Raw genomic sequence first — 25,724 nt, 5'->3', positions numbered from 1 at the left:
AGCTCTATTGTAATCTTGTTACCACCGCAGTATACACAATCTGTCATTGACTGAAACATTGTTATGTGGCACATGACTGTGTCTTATAGTGACAGTTGTCCTGAGTTTCTTTTTCGTAGGCTAGCCAGGAAGTAATACACAAATTCAATCATGACTTTACCCCAGTGGCAGAGGTCTCTGCTAATGACGGAGGTTTGAGGGGTGTGGTGTGAGTTTCAGTTTTAGTGGGAAATCAATATTCACTTCTTGGTCCTTTTCCAGAGTTTCCTGGTCTCATGGACCAAGGGATTTAAGTCCAGTGGAGTGGAAGGCAGAGACGTTGTGGCTCTGATCCGGAAGGCCATCCAGAGGAGAGGGGTGAGTGGGGTGGCAGGAGCTTGGGGTCTGTGGGCTTTTCTGGGTCCACCCTGAAGACTCCCTGAGTGTCCTCGACTCGTCATCGTTTGCTTATGTGGAGCTTAAGGAGAGTTCTCTTTTCCCTGACACATGTACTCAATAATTTTGTATGTGATCTGCTGCTTTGGGGGTTTTTAGATTATCAAATGGATAAATAATCTTAGCCTTGGCACAAGAAAAACTTTTTAGTTCTTAACCTGAAGAAGACTTGAATGTGATTTCCAAGTAAGAAAGTTGGAATGATGTTGACATGGGAGTGGAATGGCTCAGAGAGAGAATGAGTTAAAAGTCTTATCACAGGGGGAGTTATGGGGAGGGAGGGGGGAGAGAGAGAGAAGAAGAAGAAAAAGGAGGAGGAAGAGGAGGAGGAGTGATGTACAGCTGGTGTTAGGAAAGTCTCCCTCTGTGATGATGAAGGTCAGAGCCCTCCCGTTTATCTCCACAGGACTTTGATATCGACATTGTGGCTGTGGTGAATGACACAGTTGGGACTATGATGACCTGTGGTTATGATGACCACAACTGTGAGATTGGTCTCATTGTGGGTGAGTGAACACCATGCATGAAGGGCCCATGCTGGCCAAGGGATGGGGGTGTGGGTTGGAAAGGGAGAAGGGGCCCATGTGCTGGAAAGGGAGAAGGGGCCCATGGGCTGGGTGTTCCTTTGTAGTTCATATTAGAAGATAATGGTCCAGTCACTTTGGAGAGCCGAGCAGGGACTCATGGAGTTGGGGGTGGCAGAAGATTAGACCATGTATTGTGATGCCCCCAGAGTCTGCAGTGAGAAATCCCAGGCACCCTGGCCAGGCAGTCTCGGGACAGTAGTATAAGAGGGAAGAGAGGTGGGAAGGGGCCGGAGCAGGCGTGTGCATAGCCGTCCCTTGTTTTGGTAGGCACGGGCAGCAACGCCTGCTACATGGAAGAGATGCGCCACATCGACATGGTGGAAGGCGACGAGGGACGGATGTGTATCAATATGGAGTGGGGGGCCTTCGGGGACGATGGCTCGCTCAACGACATTCGCACTGAGTTTGACCAGGAGATTGACATGGGCTCACTGAACCCGGGGAAGCAACTGTGAGTAGGCCCTTCCTGTGCGAGTGGGCTTGGAGGGGGCCTGGAGCTGAGTCTGGGGCTGGTCGGGGCCAGGGGGTTGTTTCTTTACATACAGTCTTACATCCCCAAAGTTTGCCAAGGCGGCCACTGGTCATAGGAATGTCTGTGACTATAAATTGCTGAGAGGATCTAAAACAGAGAGCAAGCGGATACACCAGATTATAGCTAATAATGTGTTTCCTTCATGGGAGTCATTTTGGAAGGTTCTATTCTGAGTGTAAGTGGGTGGCCCTGCTCTTTCTTTCCACCTTCTATTTGTAAATTGTCCATGGGAACTGTGAGCCACCTAAGAAAAGTTGTGCTGAGGTGGCCAAGATTGGGGTCTCTGAAAGCTCCTTTTACAGCTCCAACTCCATCACCACCCAGAGGACAGGCTGACAGCTGGCTGCACATTGCGGCTCCCTGGGGTCCCAGGGCCTCCTGCTGCAGCTGCAGGCAGACCCATGGCCTCTGGAGACATTGGCTGAGGAGCTTCCTTGGCCTCCTTCACTTGGACCTTGGCCCAACTATGTCCTGGGATGGATTGGAGGAGGGGCATCTGGCATTTTGGATCCTGAATATTGTATTCTTCAGCCTGGCCTGCCTTTGTTTTTAGTTGCTTTTATCTCTTACAAAACCTTATTTCACCCTCACAAACATTTGCCAAATGTGCGTGTGAAAGATCTTGAAACAGGGATTGCTTCAAGGTCTGAAGCAGTTGCAAAACATTTTGAGCAATACAGATCATCTCTGGTCTTGTGACTGTGGTAGAAAAGCTTTTCGTGCAGATCTCTACTTGGAGAGGAAAATTGAACCCTATAAATCAAGTCAGTGGTGGGTAACCTTTTTCTTTCCAGGAGAGTCCTTGCTTTCTTTTTCTTTTTCTTTTTTTTTTTTTTTTTGAGACAGAGTCTCGCTCTGTTGCCCAGGCTGGTGTGCAATGGCGCGATCTCGGCTCACCGCAATCTCTGCCTCTCGGGTTCAAGCGATTCTCCTGCCTCAGCTTTCTGAGTAGCTGGGATTACAGGCGCCTGCCACCACGCCCAGCTAATTTTTGTATTTTTATTAGAGACAGGGCTTCACCATGTTGGCCAGACTGGTCTCGAACTCCCGACCTCAGGCGGTCCGCCCTCCTTGGCCTCCCAAAGTGCTGGGATTACAGGCGTGAGCCACCGCGCCCGGCCTGAGAGTCCTTGCTTTGTCAAAGCATGGTTTATTTATCTAAGTCACAAGCTTGTTTCACATGTTGAAATGAGTCCTTTACTTGAACTTTCTGAGGATCATACTGGTTGTGTCTGCCATGGCTGATGAGAGGTTTATGAGCTGAAAAGTCACTCAGTGTCTGCTTCCATGAATGAGGCACACCCAAGTCATTCCGAGGAACTAAAGGCCCTTTCAAGTGTCAAAAGACAAATTTGCCAGCCAGACCATGACAACACACCCCCGGCTTATCCTTAGACACCCACCAAATTGTCATCCATGGTAGCCCTGAAGTCACTATAGATAATTTTTGTCCTCTCTAATATATTTCCAAGTAAGTATCTTCCAAATGTTGACTGGAACAAAGTGTTTTTAAAAACTAGAATAAAAACTTAGCAACACGGAGTTCCTTACTGTTGAAGCCAGGCTCGCATCCACGCTGGTTTCCTTCTCCTGAAGCTCTGCCTGTGTGGGTGCACTAACATTTAAAATGCACGCTGTCATCTTCACAATTTTGCCAGCTCTCAGCCCTGATGCTGCTGTACTTGGCCCTGGGTCTTGAGCAGGCTGCTTCCTGGAGGCCTGGGTTTCCTCTCGGAAGGGTAACCTTGGAATCCCTTCTGCATCTCAGTCCTGGGCCTCCTCCCCGCTGGGGTTCATCCTAGTTAGTGGCAGCAGGCCCAGGTGCCTCCTCTAAGACACAGGTTCTTTCTCAAACACCCAGAAATCGGCCTTTTGTCAAAGAATCATCACCAGGGCTTGGTTTCCTCTCAGTTCTAGCCAGAAAGACCAATTACTAAAGAAAACAGTGCCACCTAGTGTTACAATTAAATCACCGCACCGCACTGCCGGTTTGGGGGCCGTCCCCTGCCTTTCTAAAACATCTTGTCACCTGCCTGCTCAGAAGCCTGTTTCACTCCCAGACCCCTGAGACCTGTCATTTAGAGCTCAGATCCCAGTGCAGATTCCTCTATCCCAACCTGCCTTTATAATGTTGCCCCATCATCCCCTGCCCCGGGTGGTTTTCACACCATTTTCTCTGGAGCCCATGAACGGCTTGCAGGGGTGGACAGTATGAGTTGATGAGTTTCTAGGCCTGTGCTACATATTTAATCAGATCGCCTTTTTCTCTTGTAAATAAATATTGGGCTATGTAAGATTTTAATTTTAAAAATGATTTCCTGGCTAGAGAAGAATTTTAAAGATTACCACCCTACGCATAACTTTACCTAAAATACAGGCTGTTCCAGAATGTTCCATACTCCCTGTGTGTTTCATTTGGCTGCTTAAGGTTCATTTATTCTTCTCCATAGGTCAAGGCCCACCAGCCTGCAGGGACAGCCCAAGCCAGCCCCTCTGAGCTGTCACCTCTCTATGTATCTTACTCCTGGGCCGTGCTGCACACATTAACCCTTAGTTGTGAAGTTGCACGTGTGCGCATCTTGCTTCAACAGGGAAGCTATGAGTACATGGACAGTGGGGACTTTATGTTTTTGGTTTGTGTCTTCCGGCAGGTTTGAGAAGATGATCAGTGGGATGTACATGGGGGAGCTGGTGAGGCTTATCCTGGTGAAGATGGCCAAGGAGGAGCTGCTCTTTGGGGGGAAGCTCAGCCCAGAGCTTCTCAACACCGGTCGCTTTGAGACCAAAGACATCTCAGACATTGAAGGGTGAGCTTCTGGCCAGCCCCCTCTATTCACTGGATCACCACACGAGTAGACGGGTAGTTGGGGAATGAGGAGGGGCTGTAACTTTTGACTCTTCAAGTATAGACTGCAAGAGGGTCTCACATGATGTGGACCATGGCGGGCCTGTGGCTTCACTTCACTTACCAGTCTCCACTCTTGTCGATTTTGAGTGTGATTGCTACCAGTGACTCATTGTACTGGGAACGGTGGTTGGCCTCCATATGCAGGGACTTGGGCTGTTGCACTGGGTTTAAAGCTGGAGGATCCCAGAGGGCCCCTGAAAGACTTACCTGCACCTGCCTCCTTTTCCTTCTCCGGAAGCTCTGACATCTGATTCCCTATTGGCGATTCTCAAAAAGGACTCTATCATGACCCCTGCTTCATAATAGAAAGCTAGGTCTTTGGATTGGCCAGAGATATAGCTACCCAATTAATTCTAATAAGCAGAGCTGGGGCCTGCATTTTCACAGCCCAGCAGGGGCAAGAGTGAGGATGGCTTGATTTTTGTTGTTGTTGTTGTTAACAGTATCCCAAGAGTCAGGCGGGCCTCATTTGCTATTGTTGAGATTTCCACTTGTAGATTGAAGAAGTCCTGGTGTTTCAGGGACCAGATGGTGGAGAGGAGGTGTCTTCAGAGCCAAATGGAGCGGTGGAAATGACTTTGTTTTAAGGGGAAACTCTTGAAGGATGGGGCCTACTTGTTGCTATACCCCAAGGTGATGCAAGTACCCCAAGGTGATGCAAGATTTAGTTCCCTTGAGAAGGGTGCTAAGGTTATAGCACTAGCCCCTTACCAACCGTCTTTGGACACAAGCTAAAGCAGTGCCAAGTCCATGGTGAAATGCAATAGACTCCTACTGCTTTAGAGAGAGAAACCAGGTGGGCATCACTGCAGGGTTCACATGTTGAGAGTGGCTGACAGCAGAGACACTGTCTGTCTCCCCTAACACAAGCAGATGTAACACAAACTCTCACACACACAACTCGGTGGTAAAGCACCAAGAATAGGGCCTTGTTTTTACATAGCACGTGCATAAGAAATACTTGTTTTTCTCAACTCCATGTGTCTGTGTGTGTGTGCACACGCGTGCGTGTGTGTGTGGTGTCTGGGAGAGGAACCTCAGGGTGGCTGTGCTATATTTTGCACCCCCTTCCTCCTCCTCCTGCCCCTGCACAGGTGGATTGAGCAATGAAGAGGGATTCTGTCCCCACTGGGCGATGAATTTGCTGGAGCTAAAGGGCTTCCTTGCCACCCCCCGACACACACACTGGCCACAGTGGGTCAGACACGGGCCCACATGCTGTCTTTCTGTTTCCCAGGGAGAAAGATGGCATCCGGAAGGCCCGTGAGGTCCTGATGCGGTTGGGCCTGGACCCGACTCAGGAGGACTGCGTGGCCACTCACCGGATCTGCCAGATCGTGTCCACACGCTCCGCCAGCCTGTGCGCAGCCACCCTGGCCGCCGTGCTGCAGCGCATCAAGGAGAACAAAGGCGAGGAGCGGCTGCGCTCTACTATTGGGGTCGACGGCTCTGTCTACAAGAAACACCCCCAGTGAGTCAGTGTGTAGGGCCTGGAGACGCGGAGTTCCTGGAGTACCTGGGGCTGAGTGACTCCTCATGCCAGCTCCATTTTGCATTTCAGGGGTGGTGTGGAGAGACCATAGAGCTGAGGGTCTTGGTGGAATAAAAGTTCCCACCTGAGCAAGGGGGAATGGAAGGAAGTCATATCTGGCATGGGTGGAGGTGATTTCTGAAGGCTACCGATGACTCGGGCTCTCCGCAGAGCTCCTCTGGCTGCTGGACACTCTCTTTGCCCCCCTCTTGTATGCGTTATTGTTCCTGTCTTTACTTTTAGAATTCTTGGTGATTCCTGCAGGTGCTGTGTCCTCTGCCAGGGGCCACCCCAGCCCAGTGAGGGTTACCAGCTTCTCTGGCTGACCTTGGTATTAAATTGATCCTGCCCTGTCCACATTTTGATCCCTTAGGTCATAGGTACCACAATGTTCACATTTCAGCTGAGACCTGGAAGATGTCTCTTTATTGTGCCTACTTATTTCCCCATCATTTTCACCTAATAAGAATGCCAGGTCAATGTGCCTTTGTTTTCTTAACTGGTCGGTGCAGGAGGCCTCAGCCCTGAGATTCCCTGTTCCTACCCAGTGTTGCAAAAACTTGAGTGTGCATGTGAATCACATGGGGATCTTGTTAAGAGGCAGATTCTGATCAGAAGGTCTGGGGTAAGCCTGAGATCCCACATCTCTAACAGCCCCCAGTAGGCTGCAGCCTACTCCTACACTTGGAGTAGGAAGGCCCTGGAGACCATGGCTCCAAGTGGCCACTACCCAGAGAGTTCCTGGCTGAACACATTGTCTTTAGCTGTGCAGACACCTTTGGGATCATTGGCAGAAACTGGCAAAAGAGATGCTAAAGTCCAGAAGAGCATCTCTAGCTTTTAATTTTGGGTCTTTCCCAGACAGCAGCTAGTGAAATGAGTGATGGAACAAGACAGGTAGGTGGCATCAGAACCACCTAATATCACAGGGCTGCTCTAGCAAAGAGGCTGATGGTACCATGTTGGGCAGAGGAGCAGCGGCCAGGGGGCCTTCTTCAGTGAGGAGGAGGAGGTCTTGTGTGGCTGCATGTAGGGGACAGTGGCTTATTAAAAGGTCTTTTCCTTTCATTGGTGGGGTGAACCAATCCTGGGTGGTCATAGTTGATGTGGTTCTTGTAGTGGTTCCTAACTTGGGAGAGTGGAGAGAGGATGTTTAGGGCAGCACCCACTCCTGCAGGTGCCTTTTGGCATTTGGGTTAAGGTGGTGGGCAACTGTCTAACCATTTGCACCATTGACCCTAACCATGGACACCTGTCTCTTACCCACCCTGGGGAACTGCAGTTTTGCCAAGCGTCTACATAAGACCGTGCGGCGGCTGGTGCCCGACTGCGATGTCCGCTTCCTCCGCTCCGAGGATGGCAGTGGCAAAGGTGCAGCCATGGTGACAGCAGTGGCTTACCGGCTGGCCGATCAACACCGTGCCCGCCAGAAGACATTAGAACCTTTGCAGCTGAGCCATGACCAGCTGCTGGAGGTCAAGAGGAGGATGAAGGTAGAAATGGAGCGAGGTCTGAGCAAGGAGACTCACGCCAGTGCCCCCGTCAAGATGCTGCCCACCTACGTGTGTGCTACCCCTGACGGCACAGGTACACGGCAGGGTTGCCACCTGGCTCACATGGTGGGCCTTTGTCCTGGTGTTGATACCCTGGGAGGGCTCCCTTAGCATTAGCATTGGACATTTGAACCAGAACACGTTTCTTCAGCCATATTACTAGGGAGTTCTGGTCTTTGATAAACTCAAACAAGGTGCTCCTCTGCAAACAGTAATAATGGTCAACACTTATTGAATGCTTACTGTGTGTCAAAGCACTTTATGTGTATGAACTCATTTAATCTTTGTTAACTGTTAAAAAATATTAGCAGTTAATTTATGTATTGACCTATGTTTGACAGAAAACTGAGGCGCAGAGAGGTTAAGACGCCTACCTAAATTCACACAACTAGAAAATGTCAGAGCTGGGATTCAAACCCAGGAATTCGGGTTCTAGAATCTGCTCTTGCAATCACCACATTGGTCTGAGTCAGGGTTGGCAAACTATGGCCCATGGGGTGAATCTGGCCCACCACCTGTTTTTTTACATAAGGTTTTACTTTACACAGCCATGCCCATGCGTCTGCACGTTGCTTATGGTTGTTTTGTACTGTCTTGGTAAAGTTGAGTGGTGGCAGCAAAGACTGCATGACCCACAGAGCCTAAAATGTTTGCTGTCTGGGCCTTTACAGAAAAAGATTTCTGACCCCTGCTGTAAGTCTTGTAACCTCAGAAATGGTGGTCTTATTCCAATTCAGAGAAGACAATCGATGAGCAGGCCAGCGTAGCACAGTTGTTACAGGTTCCAGAGACAGAGACTGGGATTTGGTCCCTGCTCTACCCTGTCCTGGTCGTATGGCCCTGGGCAAGTGATTTAACTATCAGCCAGATCCCAATCATCCTTAAGAGAGGAATGCAGTGTCTCCCTCGCAGGGCTGCCTAAGGGTTGAACGAGGACTGTGTGTGAGGCACGTGGCACGCTGTAATTGTCCAACAAGGGAGGGTTTCTCATTTTAAAAGATTTCCCTTCAGCTTCCTTCGGGGAGCTGGACTCTTCTGTTCCTTCTGTATTCTAGAATGTAATATAAGGTGGCATTTGATGGAACAGGAATGGTGTATTTGGAAAGTTTTAAGTGTGCTGTCTCTGCATTCCCCACGTTCTGCCCCAACTTATCACTTCCTCGGGCTTATTTTCCAGAGAAAGGCGACTTCTTGGCTTTGGACCTTGGAGGAACAAATTTCCGGGTCCTGCTGGTCCGTGTTCGGAATGGGAAGTGGGGTGGAGTGGAGATGCACAACAAGATCTACGCCATCCCACAGGAGGTCATGCACGGCACCGGGGACGAGGTGAGCAGGGCGGTGCCTCCAGGAAGGGGCCCCTGGTGGACGTCACCTCTTACCTTTGAGGACAGTGCTTTCTCTGCTCATCTGTGACCCTGGGGAGGGCTGGCTGGACCCAGGGCTCCAGGCTGGTCTTGACTCAGGTTTGTGCCTGAGCTTGCATTTCTTCTGGGTGGAAAGAAACATTGATGTCGTGTGCAGGCCCTACTGGGGGCAGCCTGCCCTGCCCAGGGCCCCTCCCTCAGTGTCCTAACTTCTCCCTGCAGCTCTTTGACCACATTGTCCAGTGCATCGCGGACTTCCTCGAGTACATGGGCATGAAGGGCGTGTCCCTGCCTCTGGGTTTTACCTTCTCCTTCCCCTGCCAGCAGAACAGCCTGGACGAGGTAACAACACCTTCCTGGAGGGCTCTCCTATGGGCTTTATTGACTCTAAACAAAACCAGCCATGTATGGAGCAGGGGAGAAAGTTGAGCTAAGACTAAGGAAAGAAGGACGTGAGTGACCAGTAGTGGGGAGGGGCCCCTTGATGGGAATGAGTAAGTTGAGGCTGGTGGAGGTTAAGTAGGTTAGCTCAGCTGTGACAGCCTTTGGGGCAACGATGATGATGCTACTCAGTGTTAACAACTGCTGGGCGTGGTAACTCACACCTGTAATCTCAGCTCTTTGGGAGGCTGAGGCAGGAGGATTGCTTGAGGCCAGGATTTCAAGACCAGCCTAGGCAACATAGGAAGACCCCATCTGTATTGAACATACAGATATATATATATAGCATTTTTAAGCACTTACTTTATGCCAGGTACTATGTTAGGCTTCTTATGTGCATTATCTCGTTTAACCCTCACAGCAACCATATAAGAGATGTGTTTGAATACCCATTCTACAGAAAGGAAAATAAGCCCCATAAAGGTGCTGGGTATCTTGCTCCAGGTCATAATAGCTTGGGACTGGCCAAGCCAAGATTTGGATTCTGAGTTCCTGATGCCTGAGCCTGTGCTGTCAGTTATGCTGTGGGGCTCCTGAGGCCCTTGTTATGGGCTCAGGGCATTTTCATGCCTTCTCCTGTTGTTTGGTTGCCCTGGCTCTTCTCTGTTCTCCTCTTGCTTCTCACTCCTCTTCAGCTTACCTTGGGTGAATGAAGTAGGTGCGTGAGGATCTGGCACTCCTGGCCGTTCTGGACATGAGTGCCCCGAGAAGTGGAGGAGAACTGATTAGGCAGTGCTGGATCTGCTGATGACTGGTAGCCCTAAGCATTAGGTATCTGGAGACTGTTTTTAAGCAGTTGTGTCTCTGTCTCAGTCATGTAGGAGTGCACGTGTACGCTGCTGGTGTGTGGTATGTTGCACATGCCACTGCTAGGTATAAAAGGCATGGCTCCTACCTTTAGATGCTTACAAACAAGCTGGGCTGACGAAGCAAGCTCAGAAAAAAATAGAGCTGCTGTTTGGAATGTGGCCCTAATGGGATGGATACTGAAGCCCCCAGGACAGGTAGTGAGACAGATGTTAATCCGAGTGCATACCTGGGAGATGTCAGGAGGACTTGGAACAAGTCAGAAGAATGAGTTGATGGGAAAGAAAGGTGAGCAGGCTGCCCAGTGTGGAGAGGGGCATGTAGGTGGGAGCAAGTGACAGAAAGAGCTGGGCCAGCACAGAAAAGCCTACCCCAGTGACAAGGAAAGACCAGCATTTCCCACAGGGTCCCTGCAACAGTGGCCCTCAACTTGCTTCACTGAGTTTTGTAAATGCCTCCTTCTCCTCCTTATCTGAGAGAATTCCCCATGTGCATTAGTATAATTAAGGTTTTAGGAAGTTCTGCAATAAAAACTCAGCTTAGTCTGGTATTTCTCAACACCTATTAACATTCATCTAGTGTTAACCAGACCAGCGTTGCTTTATGTCTCATGTGGACAAATACTTATGTACTATTTAATGGACTCTTACTTATTATAACAAAGATATTAGAAACAAACTTGTTTAATAGTGAGATAATAGTTAAATAAATTATGACCCACTTATTAGCTAATATCAGCCACTAGCTATTTGTAAGAAATTCTAATCACATGAAAAAATACTGGTGGTATGACTAAAAAGTTTTAAAACTATTTTTCTTTAGAAATGGTAATCTCTTTATAGAAAAATATAAAATACAATTAACGGGATGATAAAAGCCTAACACTCCAGTGTATATCCTTCTTCTAGACTTCCTACCAAAATATTTTCAAGTAGACACTATCTTTATATTTGCCAGGGAAACCAGAATGTGTGTTAACTGTTTCTGTCTGAATTGTGAGATTCCAGGCCATTGGATTAGGTTTTATTCTGTGTTCCAGGTTTCTGTAAGGAGCACGTGTTAGGTCTAGAGCCGTAAAAATTAAGAGCAAATAAAGCAGAAGTCATTTCTCTGGCAAGATCCTCCTGTGATGGGGAAATCCCGCCAGTGCAGAGGCCCCTGGGCTTAGAGGCCCCAGTGCTCTATGAACCCCAGCTGTGTTTCCCAGCTGTTGGGCCTCCACTTGCCTTATCAGTAAGGATCACCTGAAATAATGATCACCTGAAATTATGTTATTTGAACATCCCATAAACACAAACTTGCGTCAGCGATGTGAAGCTAACTTGTAGAGAGCTGGGTAGAGATCAGCACACACTCGTCAGCCAGCTGTCTGAGGGTATGTGCTTTGTTTTTCTGAATCTCCTGGGGTCTGAACATAGTGTGACACCTCCATGTTGATGTGAATGAAATGCCAAGCTGATGGGCATGAATCCCTGAGCAAGGCCTGGAGAAATCATGCAAGTGGGTGGGTTAGCACACAGCTCATTTATGGAAGCCGAGCTCTTGGGTAAGGAGTCTGAAGCCCTGAGGCTTGTTTCCTGGTGGGCTGTGGCAGCAGAGAGGGCATCAGGGAATAAAACCCAAAGTATTTCTCCCAGGTTCAAAGCCATCAAGCATCTGCTCCCAGAGGACCACACTGAAGGCAAGGGGCCACTGAGGATGCTGAGGAGGAGATTGGAGTTGTTTTCCTCACTGAAGACATGGGGTGGTGGTGAAGCCTAGCTGTCACCCAGCTGTGGGCAAAGCACTTGTTCGCCAGATGCTGGAGTTTGAAAATTAGGAGACATACGCTGACCCTTCTGATGTAAAGGATAGGGACAGAGCAAACTGCTTTGCCCAGTGAGCGAACCAAGCACATAGGAAGAAGTTGCACAGCAGGGGCAGCTGCATGTTGCTTATGAGCCCAGTCACTGGGGTCGAAGGGCCTCGGAGTGCATCCTGCTTCTCTATTCCAAGCTGTAGGCCTTGAGCAAGTCACTCCAGAGCCTCAGTTTCTTATAAAGTGGCCATAAACATGATAGATGTTCCACAAGGGTGCTGTGAGGGTTAAATAATGTAATGCATGATTTGTGCTTAGCCCAGTACCTGCTACACAGTAGGTGCTCAATAAATCCAAGTAAGTACCTTAGGAACAGTTTAGACTAATTTGTGGGTGAGATGATTGGTGACTCTGGGAGATCCATCTGACCTGTGAGGTTGAGAGCTAGAAGCACAGCTGGACCCCCAGAACTGACCTGGGACCCTTTCCCTGATGTCCTCTCCATGCTCGTGTGTGATTTTTAGAGCATCCTCCTCAAGTGGACAAAAGGCTTCAAGGCATCTGGCTGCGAGGGCGAGGACGTGGTGACCCTGCTGAAGGAAGCGATCCACCGGCGAGAGGTAGGAGACACCTGGCACGAGGTCTGATGTGTCAGCTCCTCAATGATTGACCTGGTCTGTGTGTTCAGAAAGTGAGGGCAACAGTAAGTGTGGCTGCACGGGTTGGGAGGAAGATTAACTCAAGTGTCATTCAGCAAATTGTTGAGTGTGCACTGTGTGTCAAGCCATGTTCTCAGCATTGGCGGTTCAGGAGTGACCACAACAAAGCTTTGTTCTATAAAGTCCATGACCTTGTGGCAGGTGCTGTTAAGAGCTGTGAAACACACACACACACACACACACACACACACACACACACACACACACGTGTAAAGGAATAAAAGAATGGCTACTCCATAAGCAGAGCAGCCATGAGGGCTGCTGGTTGCGCATTTTTATGGTTATTTCTTGATTATATGCTAAACAAGGGGTGTATTATTCATGCCTTCACTTTTTAGACCATATAGAGTTAAAAAAAAAAAAAAAGAAAGAAGTGAAGTGGGGTGAGGAGAGCAAATGGAGCAAGTGTGCTGGAAAGGGGCACTGTTAAATAGCACAACTTGGGAGGGTCTCGCCAAAGAGGTGACATTTAAGCACGGACCTGAATGGAATGAGAGGGTCAACCATGGTGTATGATATATATTTTATATACCTATAAATCTCCCATGCAAATGTCTGGAAGGAGAATATTGGGGTTCACCTGTGAACTGGGCATCTGCTTCTGCCTTCTCAGGAGTTTGACCTGGATGTGGTTGCTGTGGTGAACGACACAGTCGGAACTATGATGACCTGTGGCTTTGAAGACCCTCACTGTGAAGTTGGCCTCATCGTTGGTAAGGACCTAGACTGCCCTTTCCACCTGGGGATGCACAGCCTCGGGTGTGCAGGGGATGGTGCTGAGTGAGGCCCTGGTATCCTGTGATTGGCAGGCACGGGCAGCAATGCCTGCTACATGGAGGAGATGCGCAATGTGGAACTGGTGGAAGGAGAAGAGGGGCAGATGTGTGTGAACATGGAATGGGGGGCCTTTGGGGACAATGGATGCCTAGATGACTTCCGCACAGAATTTGATGTGGCTGTGGATGAGCTTTCACTCAACCCCGGCAAGCAGAGGTAGGCACCCAACTGGGGCCCTGTTAAGTATATCCCAGGACTGGATGGCAACAAGTGATCAGAGCTTCCACAATGGCATCTCCCAGGATGCTCGTTCTTGTGAGATGTTAATAAAGGAGGTTTTCTTGGAAAGGGTTTCTTGTCGAATGCACCTGGAAAGTTCTGAGTTAGTAAATGTAAGAAGCATCTCCCACCCAAAAGCCTAGGAGAACAGGTGGGAGAATACTAGACCCTAGGTCTGACACTCTAAGGAGAAACAAGTAGAAAGTTGAAGCACCTGCTGCTGCCAGGCTGAAGAGCATCTCTTGGGTGATGCAGACAGGAGCAAATCCTCTCCCTCCTCCATCTTCCAGTGCCGAGCACCACCTACTGTCAGAATTGAGCAAGGGGCCAGCCCCAGTGTCACAAGGCCCTGTGCATGGTAGGGGAGCGGGGTCTGAGCTGAGAGACAATAGCTTAAGATCTAACACACTTATCATTAAGGTGTTGTCTGTAGTGTTTCCTAACTAGATTAATCAAACACCCTAGTTCTGCAGAATACACTTTGCAAAACATGTGTCTAGAATAGAAGTTACAGACTAAAATGCCTCTAGGTGCCAGGCAGGCAACATTAATGAAGGAAGCAGGCTGGGCCAAGACAAGATGGGGTGGTGATGGGGTATTTGTTGAAACTAGGGACCTCGATTTTTTTTCAAGGCAGGTTTCAGGACCAAAAGACCCTCAAGCCACTGCATAATCATGTTTAGTTCCAGTGGCCAGGACGGGGTCCCTACAGCTGGCAGTAGTTCCTTGAGTAATGATGATTAGGTCCAAGAGAATGTATGCCAAATGCCTAGTGAGGTTAAAGATTAAGACTCAGCATTCTCCCCTGCTCCGAGAAGTCCGGTGGGGTTGTGGTGTGTTCCTTCTTGAGTTGCTTCTTGAAATTTCTAAATAAGCCTTGGAAAGGAAATGAATTCCTTTCCCTGTGGATTTCTTTCCAAGGCTTATTTCCCCAGGAGCCCCACGGGCCTTGGGCACTGTGGTCAGTGTTGCTGAAGGTTGTGAATTAGCATGCAAAGACACCAGGGATTCTGCCCAAGTGAATCAAGTAGCAATTCCTTTCCCATCAGGGGTGTCTGCCTGTCTGCCACTTCTGATGCACTGGGGGTGACTAAGCTGGCCTGTCCTGTCTCAACACATCCCTCTACCTTCCTACTTAACCTCCATGAATGTTACTCACATTGCAGGTTCGAGAAAATGATCAGTGGAATGTACCTGGGTGAGATTGTCCGTAACATTCTCATTGATTTCACCAAGCGTGGGCTGCTCTTCCGAGGCCGCATCTCAGAGCGGCTCAAGACAAGGGGCATCTTTGAAACCAAGTTCTTATCTCAGATTGAGAGGTGAGAGCTTAGGGCTCAGGGTAGCGGGGGGCCATGTCCTTTTTTCTCACTAGCAGACAAACTGAAGGATTTCCACAGCTCAGGGCATGACTCATACAAAAGTCAGTTTAGTGGCAAACACATTCATGTCTATAGTGTTTACTAAAAGCACATTATGGGCAGTTGTCATTTTAAGGGCAGACAGAGCATTCTCATGAAAGTTTGTGCTAAGCCTGGCCTGAGGTCATGCAAAGTGATATTGTTGGGTTTTAGGCCATGTATCAAAGGTAGAAAGATATCTGCTCGTAGCATGTAAATTGAAACGCACAGAGGAAGATAACCTATTAAAGCATCCACACTCGGCTTGAAAGCCCTTCCTAACTGCTGGCTGCAGTAATCAGGCAGCCAGGATTGAGTAAAGGTTGGAACGTCAGGCAGTGCAGACACATGCCACACAGTGGCTCATTAGAGCAAAGCCTCACTCCTGCAGTCAAATGGTGGAAAATCTCCAAATTAGAACAATGAATTTCAGAGCCCTTTAAAAATTAATGCTGTGCCATTACTCTAAGGGCAGAGAAGAACAGGAACTAGACAACTGATGTGAGTAGACCCTTCGGGCATCTGCACCAGTGAATAGAAAGATATATTCTAGCTTATAGGTCTGTTATGTTCAACGAGGTGATTCCAGGCTTCTAAAATAGCTTTCTTTATATAGGAGGGTTTATTTTCTTTCTATAACTTTATTTATACTTCCTTCTTAAATAGCATATAAATACAGTTCAGACCACCCAGAGCAGCAGAGCAGAAATAAAGCACGAGTCTAATGCTGCTTGGTTAGTTCCTGCCCTGCAAACCCATGAACAGCAGCGAGAGAATGGACATGAAAGAGCTTTGTAACTGACCACTGTGATAAACAGTGAATTTGCTTTGAGTATCTACTTTGTAGTAGTAATGGTCTACCTGGAGTAGGGAGAGTGGAATGAGGAGCTCTTTGTATTCCTGTCACCCTCAGGAAGAGTCAGTGTAGTCCAGTAGGATGAGCAGTGGTCTGAATTTAGGAACGGGAACCACCTCGAGGGGCCAGCTCCTGGAGAGCTAGACCCCCACAGAGCCTCCCCTGTAAGGAGTCAGGCCCTGGTGTGGTAGGCTACCAGGCTTCTCGGTGCATGACTGAACACTTGCTGTCTCCCTCCCACCCCAGTGACTGCCTGGCCCTGCTGCAAGTCCGAGCCATCCTGCAACACTTAGGGCTTGAGAGCACCTGTGACGACAGCATCATTGTTAAGGAGGTGTGCACCGTGGTGGCCCGGCGGGCAGCCCAGCTCTGTGGCGCAGGCATGGCTGCTGTGGTGGACAAGATACGAGAAAACCGTGGGCTGGACACTCTCAAAGTGACAGTGGGTGTGGATGGGACCCTCTACAAGCTACATCCTCAGTGAGTGCCTGATCCCAACCCTCCCTGCCTACCTTCTTTCTCTTTGTTCTTTCCCTTTTCTTTCTCTCTTTCTTTTGTTACTTTATAGTGAATTATCAGGCATTCCAAATAGTGTATATAATACGTGGATTATAGTTTTAAGATTCATAATCAGAAATAGGCCTGTGTTTCACCCTCCACCGTGGGAAGCCCCCTCTGAGCTCCTCCACAATTGTGTCCTCACTCTCCCATGCCAGGGGTAAGTGTTGTGCTGCATCAATCCCTTGCTTTTCTTTTCCACCCCATATATCTAGGTATGCATCCATATTGTTTAGTTTTACTTATTTTTGAACTTGCCACAAATAGAATCACATGGTATCTCTTCTGTGGCTGGCTTTTCTCACACAGTGTTTGTTTTGAGATGCATCCGCATTGAAGTATACAGTTGGTAGTTCATTAATTTTCAGGGCTGTATAGCGGACCTTTGAGTATATTGTTGTTTTTTCTATCGTTGATGTGATATTTAGGTTACTTCTAGATTTTGACCATTACAAACAGTGCTACTGTGAACATTCTGGCAAATGTAACGCTAGAACTCTGGAGCAAGATTTTTTTCAACATTCTAGAGCAGGGGTTGACAGGCGACAGGCAACATCCACAGGCTGTTATTATACATAAAGTTTCATGAGGATTGGGAGGGGGACAGAAGCCCAGCCACCAACCCTGGGACATGGCATCCTCAGCTTTGTAGATGGGGAGGGTGTCCTGACCCTGCTGTATTGGGGCAGATCACAACTCTCTCTTTCTCTGGTCCATATAAGAAGGATCTGTGATCACTGTGATATCCTAGCTGTGACTCTGTAAGTCTGCTTCTTTTGCCTCCAATGACATTTTGGAGCAGATGTGGCTCTGATATGAGGCTATGCACCAGGAAAATAGAAAATCACATTTATGAGTCCTGGTCTCCCCCTCCAGAGTTTGTGAACAGGTTGTGCTCCTCTGTTAGGCACACTTGTGGCTTCCATGGTTGTTGAACTTCTCTTTTACTGACTATTAGTTTTAAGAACACAATTTGCCAGGATCTCAGACATTTGTCCCAGAATTGAATCCTACCTCTCCTAATGGCTGATGTGATGTGGAAATTGGGCATAGTACTAGTGTCTGCAAGCCACGGTTTTCTGGTACTTAATAATATATAGTAAATGTTTAATACATTATAGCTGTCATCCTTCTCCTCTTCTTAATTATTTCTGTGTTTCCAGCATCGCTTCTTAGCTTTCATTTCTAAGTGCAAATACAAACCAATCATGACTAAGATGGTTTTTCCTGTGTCTTCCTCCCACCTTTTCCAGCTTTGCCAAAGTCATGCATGAGACAGTGAAGGACCTGGCTCCGAAATGTGATGTGTCTTTCCTGCAGTCAGAGGATGGCAGTGGGAAGGGGGCGGCGCTCATCACTGCTGTGGCCTGCCGCATCCGTGAGGCTGGACAGCGATAGAACCCCTGAAATCGGAAGGGACTTCCTCTTTCTCTCCCTCTTCCCTGTTTTAAATTATAAGATGTCATCTCCTTGTGTCACAGACAGACCCCTTGGCTTTTCCTTGGCAGAGAGGACCCCACTGGACTGGGTTTTGTCTCTGCATCTCATTGTAGAGCTTGGTGGCCGAGCTTGGCCCTATTAAGATAAATACCGTTCCAAATAAGGATTTGTTCATATGCATCATAACCATTCCCATTGGTTCTCTTAAAACATGAAAATTGTCACCCTTAGTAATCCCCCTTGCCAAATTCCATGTCCCTGTATAATTCTACAGGATGGGGACACTAATGAAGATATGGTTGCTTCACCTTGGAGCCTGAACATGACATTTCTAGGTGGGGTGCATCCCCCAGCACTGATGTTGTTACTGATTCTCCTGTCAGAGATCTGGGAGGTCTCCACTGAGGATGTGAGCCTGATTGTCCTATAGGCAGACGTGGGGAGAGTGGAGGGGCGACAGTGGAGGGAAATCCATGGATATCCACGCAGCAGCCCCTCTTTAACCTCATCTACAAGCATTTGCCCTGTGGATTCCAGCATTTGCTATTCCTGGAATCAAGGAATCCTGAGTCTGGGCAACGAAACCAAAGCCAGGAGTTGACGCAACCTGCAGTTGGGCCAGCCGTCGCATCTCAGTGGGGTGCACATGTTATCCACGAGCAATGGACCTTTGGGGAAGGGGGAGTTTTTAGTTTGTTTTACAAATTTTTCCTGCAAAAGTGGAAACACTGTATTTTCATTTTAATTTATATTTGAAATTTTATTTAGTTCTTGAAGTTGATCTGCTTCTTCATCTTGACATGTAATGGTCAGTTGTATGTAATGTATTTATATGTTAATTTGTTATGTATATAGATATGCAAGTCTTGTCAGAATTGGCCTCAGTGTAGTTAAAGGGCAGAAGGGGAAGATACTGACTAGTCATAGAAATACCTCATTCGCCTGTGGGAAGAGAAGGGAAGCCTCTTCAGGGTGAGTGAATGGCAAAGCGGTTGCTTCTGGCTCCTCGTTCCCCTGTGGTCTTGGAAGTGTGTGGAAGGCAGGAACAGAGATGGAGTCCGAGCCAATAGACTGAAGAGACCACGGCAATTGGCTCCTCCATCTAGAGATTTTCTTGGCAATATTCCATGGGATGTTAAGCAAAGGAAACCAAAGGAATCATTTCAAATGGACTCATGGCTTAGAAATCTTTATTCTTAAGGCAGTCAGTAGTATTCTAAAGCTTTCTGACAAGATAAAGGAAGTCACCAAAATTTCTTTTTTTAAATTGTATCTAATCCTCAACAACAAACCAAAACAGAACAATTAAACAACCAAATAAAACCTCAGGGACAACATTTTTGGTGTATTTGAGCCCTCCCAGCAAGTTTCACCTTGGGTTTGTATTTTAAATGTTTTAGAAGAATTGTTGTCCATGTGCTTCCCTAGGCTGAGCTATCATTGGTCTGCTGACCTGCTTTTGTGTTTTTCTTTTTTTTATACACAACATTTATTTCAAACTATTGGGAGGGATGAGAGTGGCTTAAAAACTTCCATCCCTACTTTTCAAGAGTGCAGTTGATTCTGAATCTGAAAGCCCGCCTCTGCCCTAAAATACACACAAGCACAGACATTAAACCTGGATACTATATAATAAAGAGGGATGTAACTATTGAATTGGATACAAGGATCAGAATGGAAAGAAACTCACGATGAAATTGCACCCGGTTTTTATATATTTATCAAACTTGTGCTGAGAATAGTGTCTGATTATACGACTTTTAAGCCAAGTTGGATGTAATTAGGTGAAAACGGCCCAGCTCCTCCCGGGAGCACAGAGGGGCGAGGGGCTGGTCCTTCTCGTTTGCTCTGGTCTCGCTTTGCTGTCTGGTGTAGCTCCTCTGCTGCTCCCATCTGCACTAATTGACCCAAAATGTGGGTGTTTCCTGCTACACAAAAGCCAAAAGGTTTCATGTAGATTTTAGTTCACTAAAGGGTGCCCACAAAATAGAGATTAATTTTAACTTAAATTTTAAGCTTGAAGATTAGGTACTATCTATGAAGTTACACTTTTTTTTTTTTTTTTAAAGGTAGAGATGTGTGTGTGTGTGTAGGTATTAAAGATGTGTTGTTGGTTTCCAAAAAGGAACACTGGAAAATAAATTTTGAATGTTTGTGTTCTCAGAATCAGGTTGACAGTCCCTTGCTGACATGGCTTTGGTTTGTGTAAATACAGTGGATCTCAATCTTCGGGGTGTGATGAATAGCGAATCATCTCAAATCCTTGAGCACTCAGTCTAGTGAAGATGTTGTCATTATGTACAATACATAACTAGTTTAATTAACTGTGATGTTAACTATTATTAATAAATTTTAACATTTTCCAAAATAATCAAATGTGTGATTCATGAGTGTTTTTAAGAGTGTGGTCATCTTCTGGTCATCTCAGTACTTCCTGGCCAGCCCGATGAGTAATTTATGGGTGTCTTGATTTTGAATGTGTGTGTTTGAGAGGCATGTGGCTTTTCCAGAAACTCAGTCCCAATGGAACTAGAAGGCAGCTTTTCCTGGACCGCCTCTGACCCCTTAGATTTCAAGCCACTGAAGAGCTATAGCTAGTCCTGCGGTCTACTGTTTAAATAGCTTGGCTGAAATTAGCACCACCCTGAGGGCCTCTGGCTGGTCTTGGTTGGCAAATGTGATTCATATTCAGGATATATAGCTCTCATGTGAACATCCAAAAAGCACTTGCCTCTGTCCTCTCTCTACCAAGCTTTCCCTTCTCCCCAATAAGCAGAACACAGGTCTGGGGAGTAAATTCATCAAAAGTCCCTAGTGATACCCATTAACATTCACATGGCCCTGTTTGACAATAACTGAGGGAAGAAGATGACCACGGCTAAGAGGATAATGGAGATAGCCAATGGGTGAAGGAAAGATTAAAATTAGACCATATTTTTTCTGATATCAAATTGGTGAGATTATGGGAACATTCTCCTACACTGTTGGTGGAAGTATGATTGGTATAGCCCTTCTGTGGGGAAAACAGGCAATATGCCTCACAGCAGGCTTTTTGTAATTTTCCAGAAATTTGTGCTAAGGAAATACATACAGTTGAAGACTAAGATTTAACTTTAAGGATATTGACTATCATATGGCTTATAATAGCTAAAGAGAGAAACCGTCTCTATGTAATAGATCCACTCACCCTTTATCAGGGTACAGTCAGGAAAACAATCCATTCCAGTCGTTGTAAACACTTTAATACTGTGACTTGGTTACATAGGTGATGGCAATGCTGAGAAGCCAAGCAGTACAGAGAAGCAACCCAGGGATTAGCAACATCAAGAAAAGTAGCTTCAATCCCACTGGCTGGATCCGAGTCCCAAAGCTAGGGTAAGGGGGCAAGTACTGGGACCGTGGAATGGCGTGGGAGATGAAGAAATTCTCTGCCTTCTCTCCCTCCCACCCACTCATTTTCTGCAGTGTTTCCATTGGCTGAACCTAGCAGGAAGTGTGTTGGCACAGGGAGCCTGGGAAATGGAGCCTCCTGTGATATGGGACAATTAGGAAAGTAACCGGCATGCGACTTATAAAACCACTATGTGTGGTTTTATAGAATATTATTGAGCAGGGTTATAGGAGAATATTTAGTAATATAGAAAACGTTGCCAGTATGCTGCTTCATGCCAAAGAATATTTCAGAACAGTGTATTATGATCCTGTTTTTGTTAAAAAAAAAATACTTGTTAAAAATTATGATATATGACATAAGAGTTGTAATGGGTTTCCCTGAGTGCCTCCTCTGCCTTGTTGAACTCTGGTAGAGGCCTCAGCCCCCTTCCTCAGCAGCTCTCCTTCAAATGACTCACCCCTCTGGAAGTCTGCGTGCTGCAGTTCAGCTTGGTGGTGTTCACCAGCCTTAGCCAGGCTGCTGCTCAGTGCAGTTTTGATGCCACCTACCCTCCCTAGGCCACTGCTGCCCCCACTTCACAGCCTGAGGGAAGAGCTGCACTCCCATTTCCCATTGGGGGCTCGAAGTGGACATAGACACATTCTCCGCAGACCATAATACTGGACAAAACATTCAGAAGATAATTTTTGAGATGGTTTGGCTCTCTCTCCCTACCCATATCTCATGTGAAATTGTAATTCACAGTGTTGGAGGAGGGGTCTGGTGGGGGGGTGATTGAATCATGGGGATGGACTTCCACCTTGCTGTTCTCATGATACAGTTCTTAGGAGATCTGGTTGTTTGAAACTGTATATCACCTCCCCCTTCTCTCTCTTCCTCTTGTTGGCCATGTGAAGACGTGCTTGCTTCCCCTTACCTTCTGCCATGATTGTAAGTTTCCTGAGGCCTCCCCAGCCATGCTTCCTGTGCATCTTGCAGAACTATTAGTCAATTAAACCTCTTTTCTTATAAATTACCCAATCTCAGGTAGTTCTTTGTAGCAATGGAAGGATGGATGAACACACTTTTTTTAGTGTATAATTTAACACAGGGATTTGCACTAGAATGCCCTCCAAACCCTGGATTCCCCATGCTCATGGCTTCCCTTGGGCTGCCTCCCCGCGCAATTCCCACCTGCTCTGTGGGATTCCTCACCACAGGAGAAAGCCATGTCCTTTATTGGGACTCAGAAAACGATATTCCAAAATAATGGTGCTTTGACATGCTGAATAAAGAGGCAACCTCAAGGTCTTTATAACCTCCCGCCCCACCTTCAACCCTCTGTTTCTCCCAAAGCAAAGGATAAGGCTTTTCTCTGATATTCCCTGATCTGTGTAAAGACTGAACCCCCTCCTCACAAGGAGAACACAACTGCCTTCTGTCCTTTCCCTGAAATCTCTTAAGGACCGGACCCACCTAGAAGAACACAATTGTCCTCTGTCCTCTCTCTGAAATTTTCTTATCTGTTGCAGAAAGGAAGACTGAGGAATGTAACCACAGCTGGATGGATTTTTTCACAAGATAATGTTTGTGGATTCCAGCATTTCATTCAAATTCCAAACAGAATCATTTACAAGTTAATTTCTGTCTACCTGGCACATTCATTCTCTCTAATAAACATTTACTGCCCCTTGAAAAATCATCACGTTTCCCCTATCTCTCCTTCCCCTATGAAGGAGGGTATATAAGCATCTGGACTTCACTGCATTATTGGGTAATCATTCTGTGATTCTTCCATGTTATGTATGTTAAAATAAATTTGTACACAAAATAAAATTGCAATAGAAGAACAATCCTATTAATCTGCCTTTTGTCAGTTCATCTTAAGAAAACCTTTAGAGGGTGGAGGGGTAAGTTTTCTCTCTTTGCTTCTGCAGATTTGAGGCTGTGAGCAGGATAAACCAAATCTACTCTGCTCTTCCGGAAACCATAGTCAAGGGAATCTAGGACCTGACAAACTGGCAAAAAGGGTAAGAATTTCTCACCAGTCAGATTCCCAGGTGACTGTCTGTGGAATCCAATAGAGCAGATGGTAAAAATCACTGTCTCTGTTTCCTTTCCAAATTCAGGTTAGTGGGGAGAAAAGCATTTGTACAGACTTGCCTTAGGTTTAGTGACCGTGGTATATTTTTATCATGGGGGCTGCATTTTTTGCACCCATTTAAAAAATGCCGCATGTTGTTGTAAATCTGGAAAGTTACCTTTGGGACTTTCCATAAAAAAGGCTTATTGGTTTGAGTCACTTATGGGATAAATAAATCAGCCGTATTTAAACAACTGTTTTGCCAGTTTGTCAAGTTCTAGGTTCCCATGACTGTCTTCTTAGCACCCATGAAAAGACACAAAAGAAATATAGCCTTAGAGACTTATTTGACAAGAATAAAAGAAAAACAGATATTAGGTTTAAAACAAAGTTAAAATCCTTCAAATGCTCAAACTGTCTACTTCGGATTTTATAAGCAAGGCACTCTAGCCTGTGGTCTAGTGGTTAGAATTCAGTGTTTTCAGTGCTCCAGTCCAGGTTCAATTCCTGGTTAGGGAACCAGCTCCTTGGAAATAAAAGTCCTTTGACTCAGGAGGCAGGAAAAAAAAAAGCATTTATGAGAGTTTAAATTATTTGTATTGAATTTACATTTGTATGACTCTTGACTTTTGGAGGTATCCAGTCATTTGTAATCCTTTCTTCCCTCATGAACAGCATTAGATTTCCTGCTTCTATTTTCCATCCATTGGGTCACATGTGTTGTTGGGTCTTTGATGCAGATGACCAGCGGAGAGGTTGGGACCCTAGAGAATACGTCCAGATGGAGGTGTGAGTTGCACCCCATTTGCAACTGGTGAAACTCCTTTTTTTAAGTTGTCGTTGGGAGTAGTCTGGATCTTGGAAATGTTGCAGCTTTTCGCTCCCCTTTTGGAGACCTTGGTTAAAGCAATAAAGGGCTTCATGGTTTTAGTCTCATATGTGTTCATTTGTTTCAGTTTTGAGTCATTTGAAGTTATGCATTTGGTTTAAAACTTTGGTTTGTGTTTAGAGTGTGATGGCAACTCCCCACCTCCCACTCCCCGCCGCCGCCGCCCCAGTTATTTTACTTTCTGGGCAGGAGAGCCAAAGCCATGAGCAAGCATGGTGCCTCTCCCAGGCAGAAGGGGGAGATACTGCTCCCTCAGCCACGGCTGCCACAACTACCACCACTCCTCAGCTCCAGGGAAGGTTGGTTGCTCATAGGGCAGAAAGTTTGCCGCTCGTATATTTAAAAGGATTTTGGTTAAGACCTATATGGTATGGTCAGAAGTCAGCTTAATTAAAAGCTGATATTCAGGTATTTTTGTAAAAGTTATCTTTTAGGTCCTATTTCTCCTATGGGAACTTCTTAGTCAACTAGGCCTCTTTTTCTGGGACCCCTGATAACTAGAACTTCATTGGCCTTCTGGGAAACTTAAAAACTCCCCAAACTGGCTCTTCTAAGACCTGTTCTTACACTTACTTAAGTCCAAGTGCTTTTCAAGTTCATGTCACTTCAATAAATCTTTGGTAAATAAAGTTAGTTCAAAAATTGTTGGTAAAATAAACCTGTCTAACCCAGGCAAAAATGTCAGAATTAATGTTGACAATTTTGAAATGTCATGTCAACATTCATTCTGACATTTTTGCCTGAGTCTACTGGTTAGACAGGTTTATGCTGTCTCTGTAGATGTATTAAAGTCATAAAACTTGCTTCTGTGATGTTTTTGATACTTGCTTAATTTGTTGGTAAGCTAAAGCTGTAAGGGCTGGCTTCTGGACTCCCCTAAAACCTTACACACGTCTTGCTGCAAGCTTATATCTTTGGTTTTGAGCAGCTGAATTCTGGGGTCTGGATAGGTGGCCATGGTGAGTACTTGAGATATGTGCGTGCACAGCACAGGACAGAGCCAAGCCCAATATGACCACATCTTCCTTGGCTCAGCTCTACCTTCTGGCCATGCTGGGAGACACTGGATTCTCCAGGCATTGTCTTCACAGCTCCATCCTCTGTCTTGGGCTCTGCACTTGCTATGTAAATCCAGGACACAGATAGGCCCTACCCTTCATAACTGCTCTGGGTACCACATTGGTATTTGGGACCTAGGATGACTGGGGCTGAGGGGCACATTGAGGAGAGTACCTGTGTCCGGTATCTTAAAGATCTTGGCTTAAGATGAGATTGGCTAATACAGAGTTTGCTTTTTCAAAAGAAAAAATAACATAAATGGCTAACTTTTACATGGGCAATTCAAATATAATTGTTAAGAATGAGCAAATTAGGTAAGTGTAAATGGGATAAAT

The 25,724-nt window shown here is 46.5% G+C and overlaps 1 protein-coding gene across 1 annotated transcript in view; it reads left to right on the top strand.

The window, feature by feature from the left end:
* HK2 (hexokinase 2) overlaps positions 1-20,361 on the top strand; it is a 59,915-nt gene extending 39,554 nt beyond the window's left edge. The window contains exons 5-18 of the mRNA XM_024242557.3: positions 262-357; positions 842-941; positions 1,290-1,473; positions 4,206-4,361; positions 5,700-5,933; positions 7,276-7,580; positions 8,724-8,872; positions 9,133-9,252; positions 12,481-12,576; positions 13,289-13,388; positions 13,485-13,668; positions 14,898-15,053; positions 16,234-16,467; positions 17,799-20,361. Of these exons, the coding sequence (XP_024098325.1) occupies positions 262-357; positions 842-941; positions 1,290-1,473; positions 4,206-4,361; positions 5,700-5,933; positions 7,276-7,580; positions 8,724-8,872; positions 9,133-9,252; positions 12,481-12,576; positions 13,289-13,388; positions 13,485-13,668; positions 14,898-15,053; positions 16,234-16,467; positions 17,799-17,943 (2,259 nt within the window). The 3' untranslated portion in view covers positions 17,944-20,361. The remainder of the gene's footprint in view (positions 1-261; positions 358-841; positions 942-1,289; positions 1,474-4,205; positions 4,362-5,699; positions 5,934-7,275; positions 7,581-8,723; positions 8,873-9,132; positions 9,253-12,480; positions 12,577-13,288; positions 13,389-13,484; positions 13,669-14,897; positions 15,054-16,233; positions 16,468-17,798) is intronic.
* Positions 20,362-25,724: the final 5,363 nt, after the last annotated feature.

Source organism: Pongo abelii, chromosome 12 (genome assembly GCF_028885655.2).
Source record: "Pongo abelii isolate AG06213 chromosome 12, NHGRI_mPonAbe1-v2.0_pri, whole genome shotgun sequence".
Taxonomy (NCBI): Eukaryota; Metazoa; Chordata; class Mammalia; order Primates; family Hominidae; genus Pongo; species Pongo abelii.
This window is presented reverse-complemented; position numbering and strand designations above follow the sequence as displayed.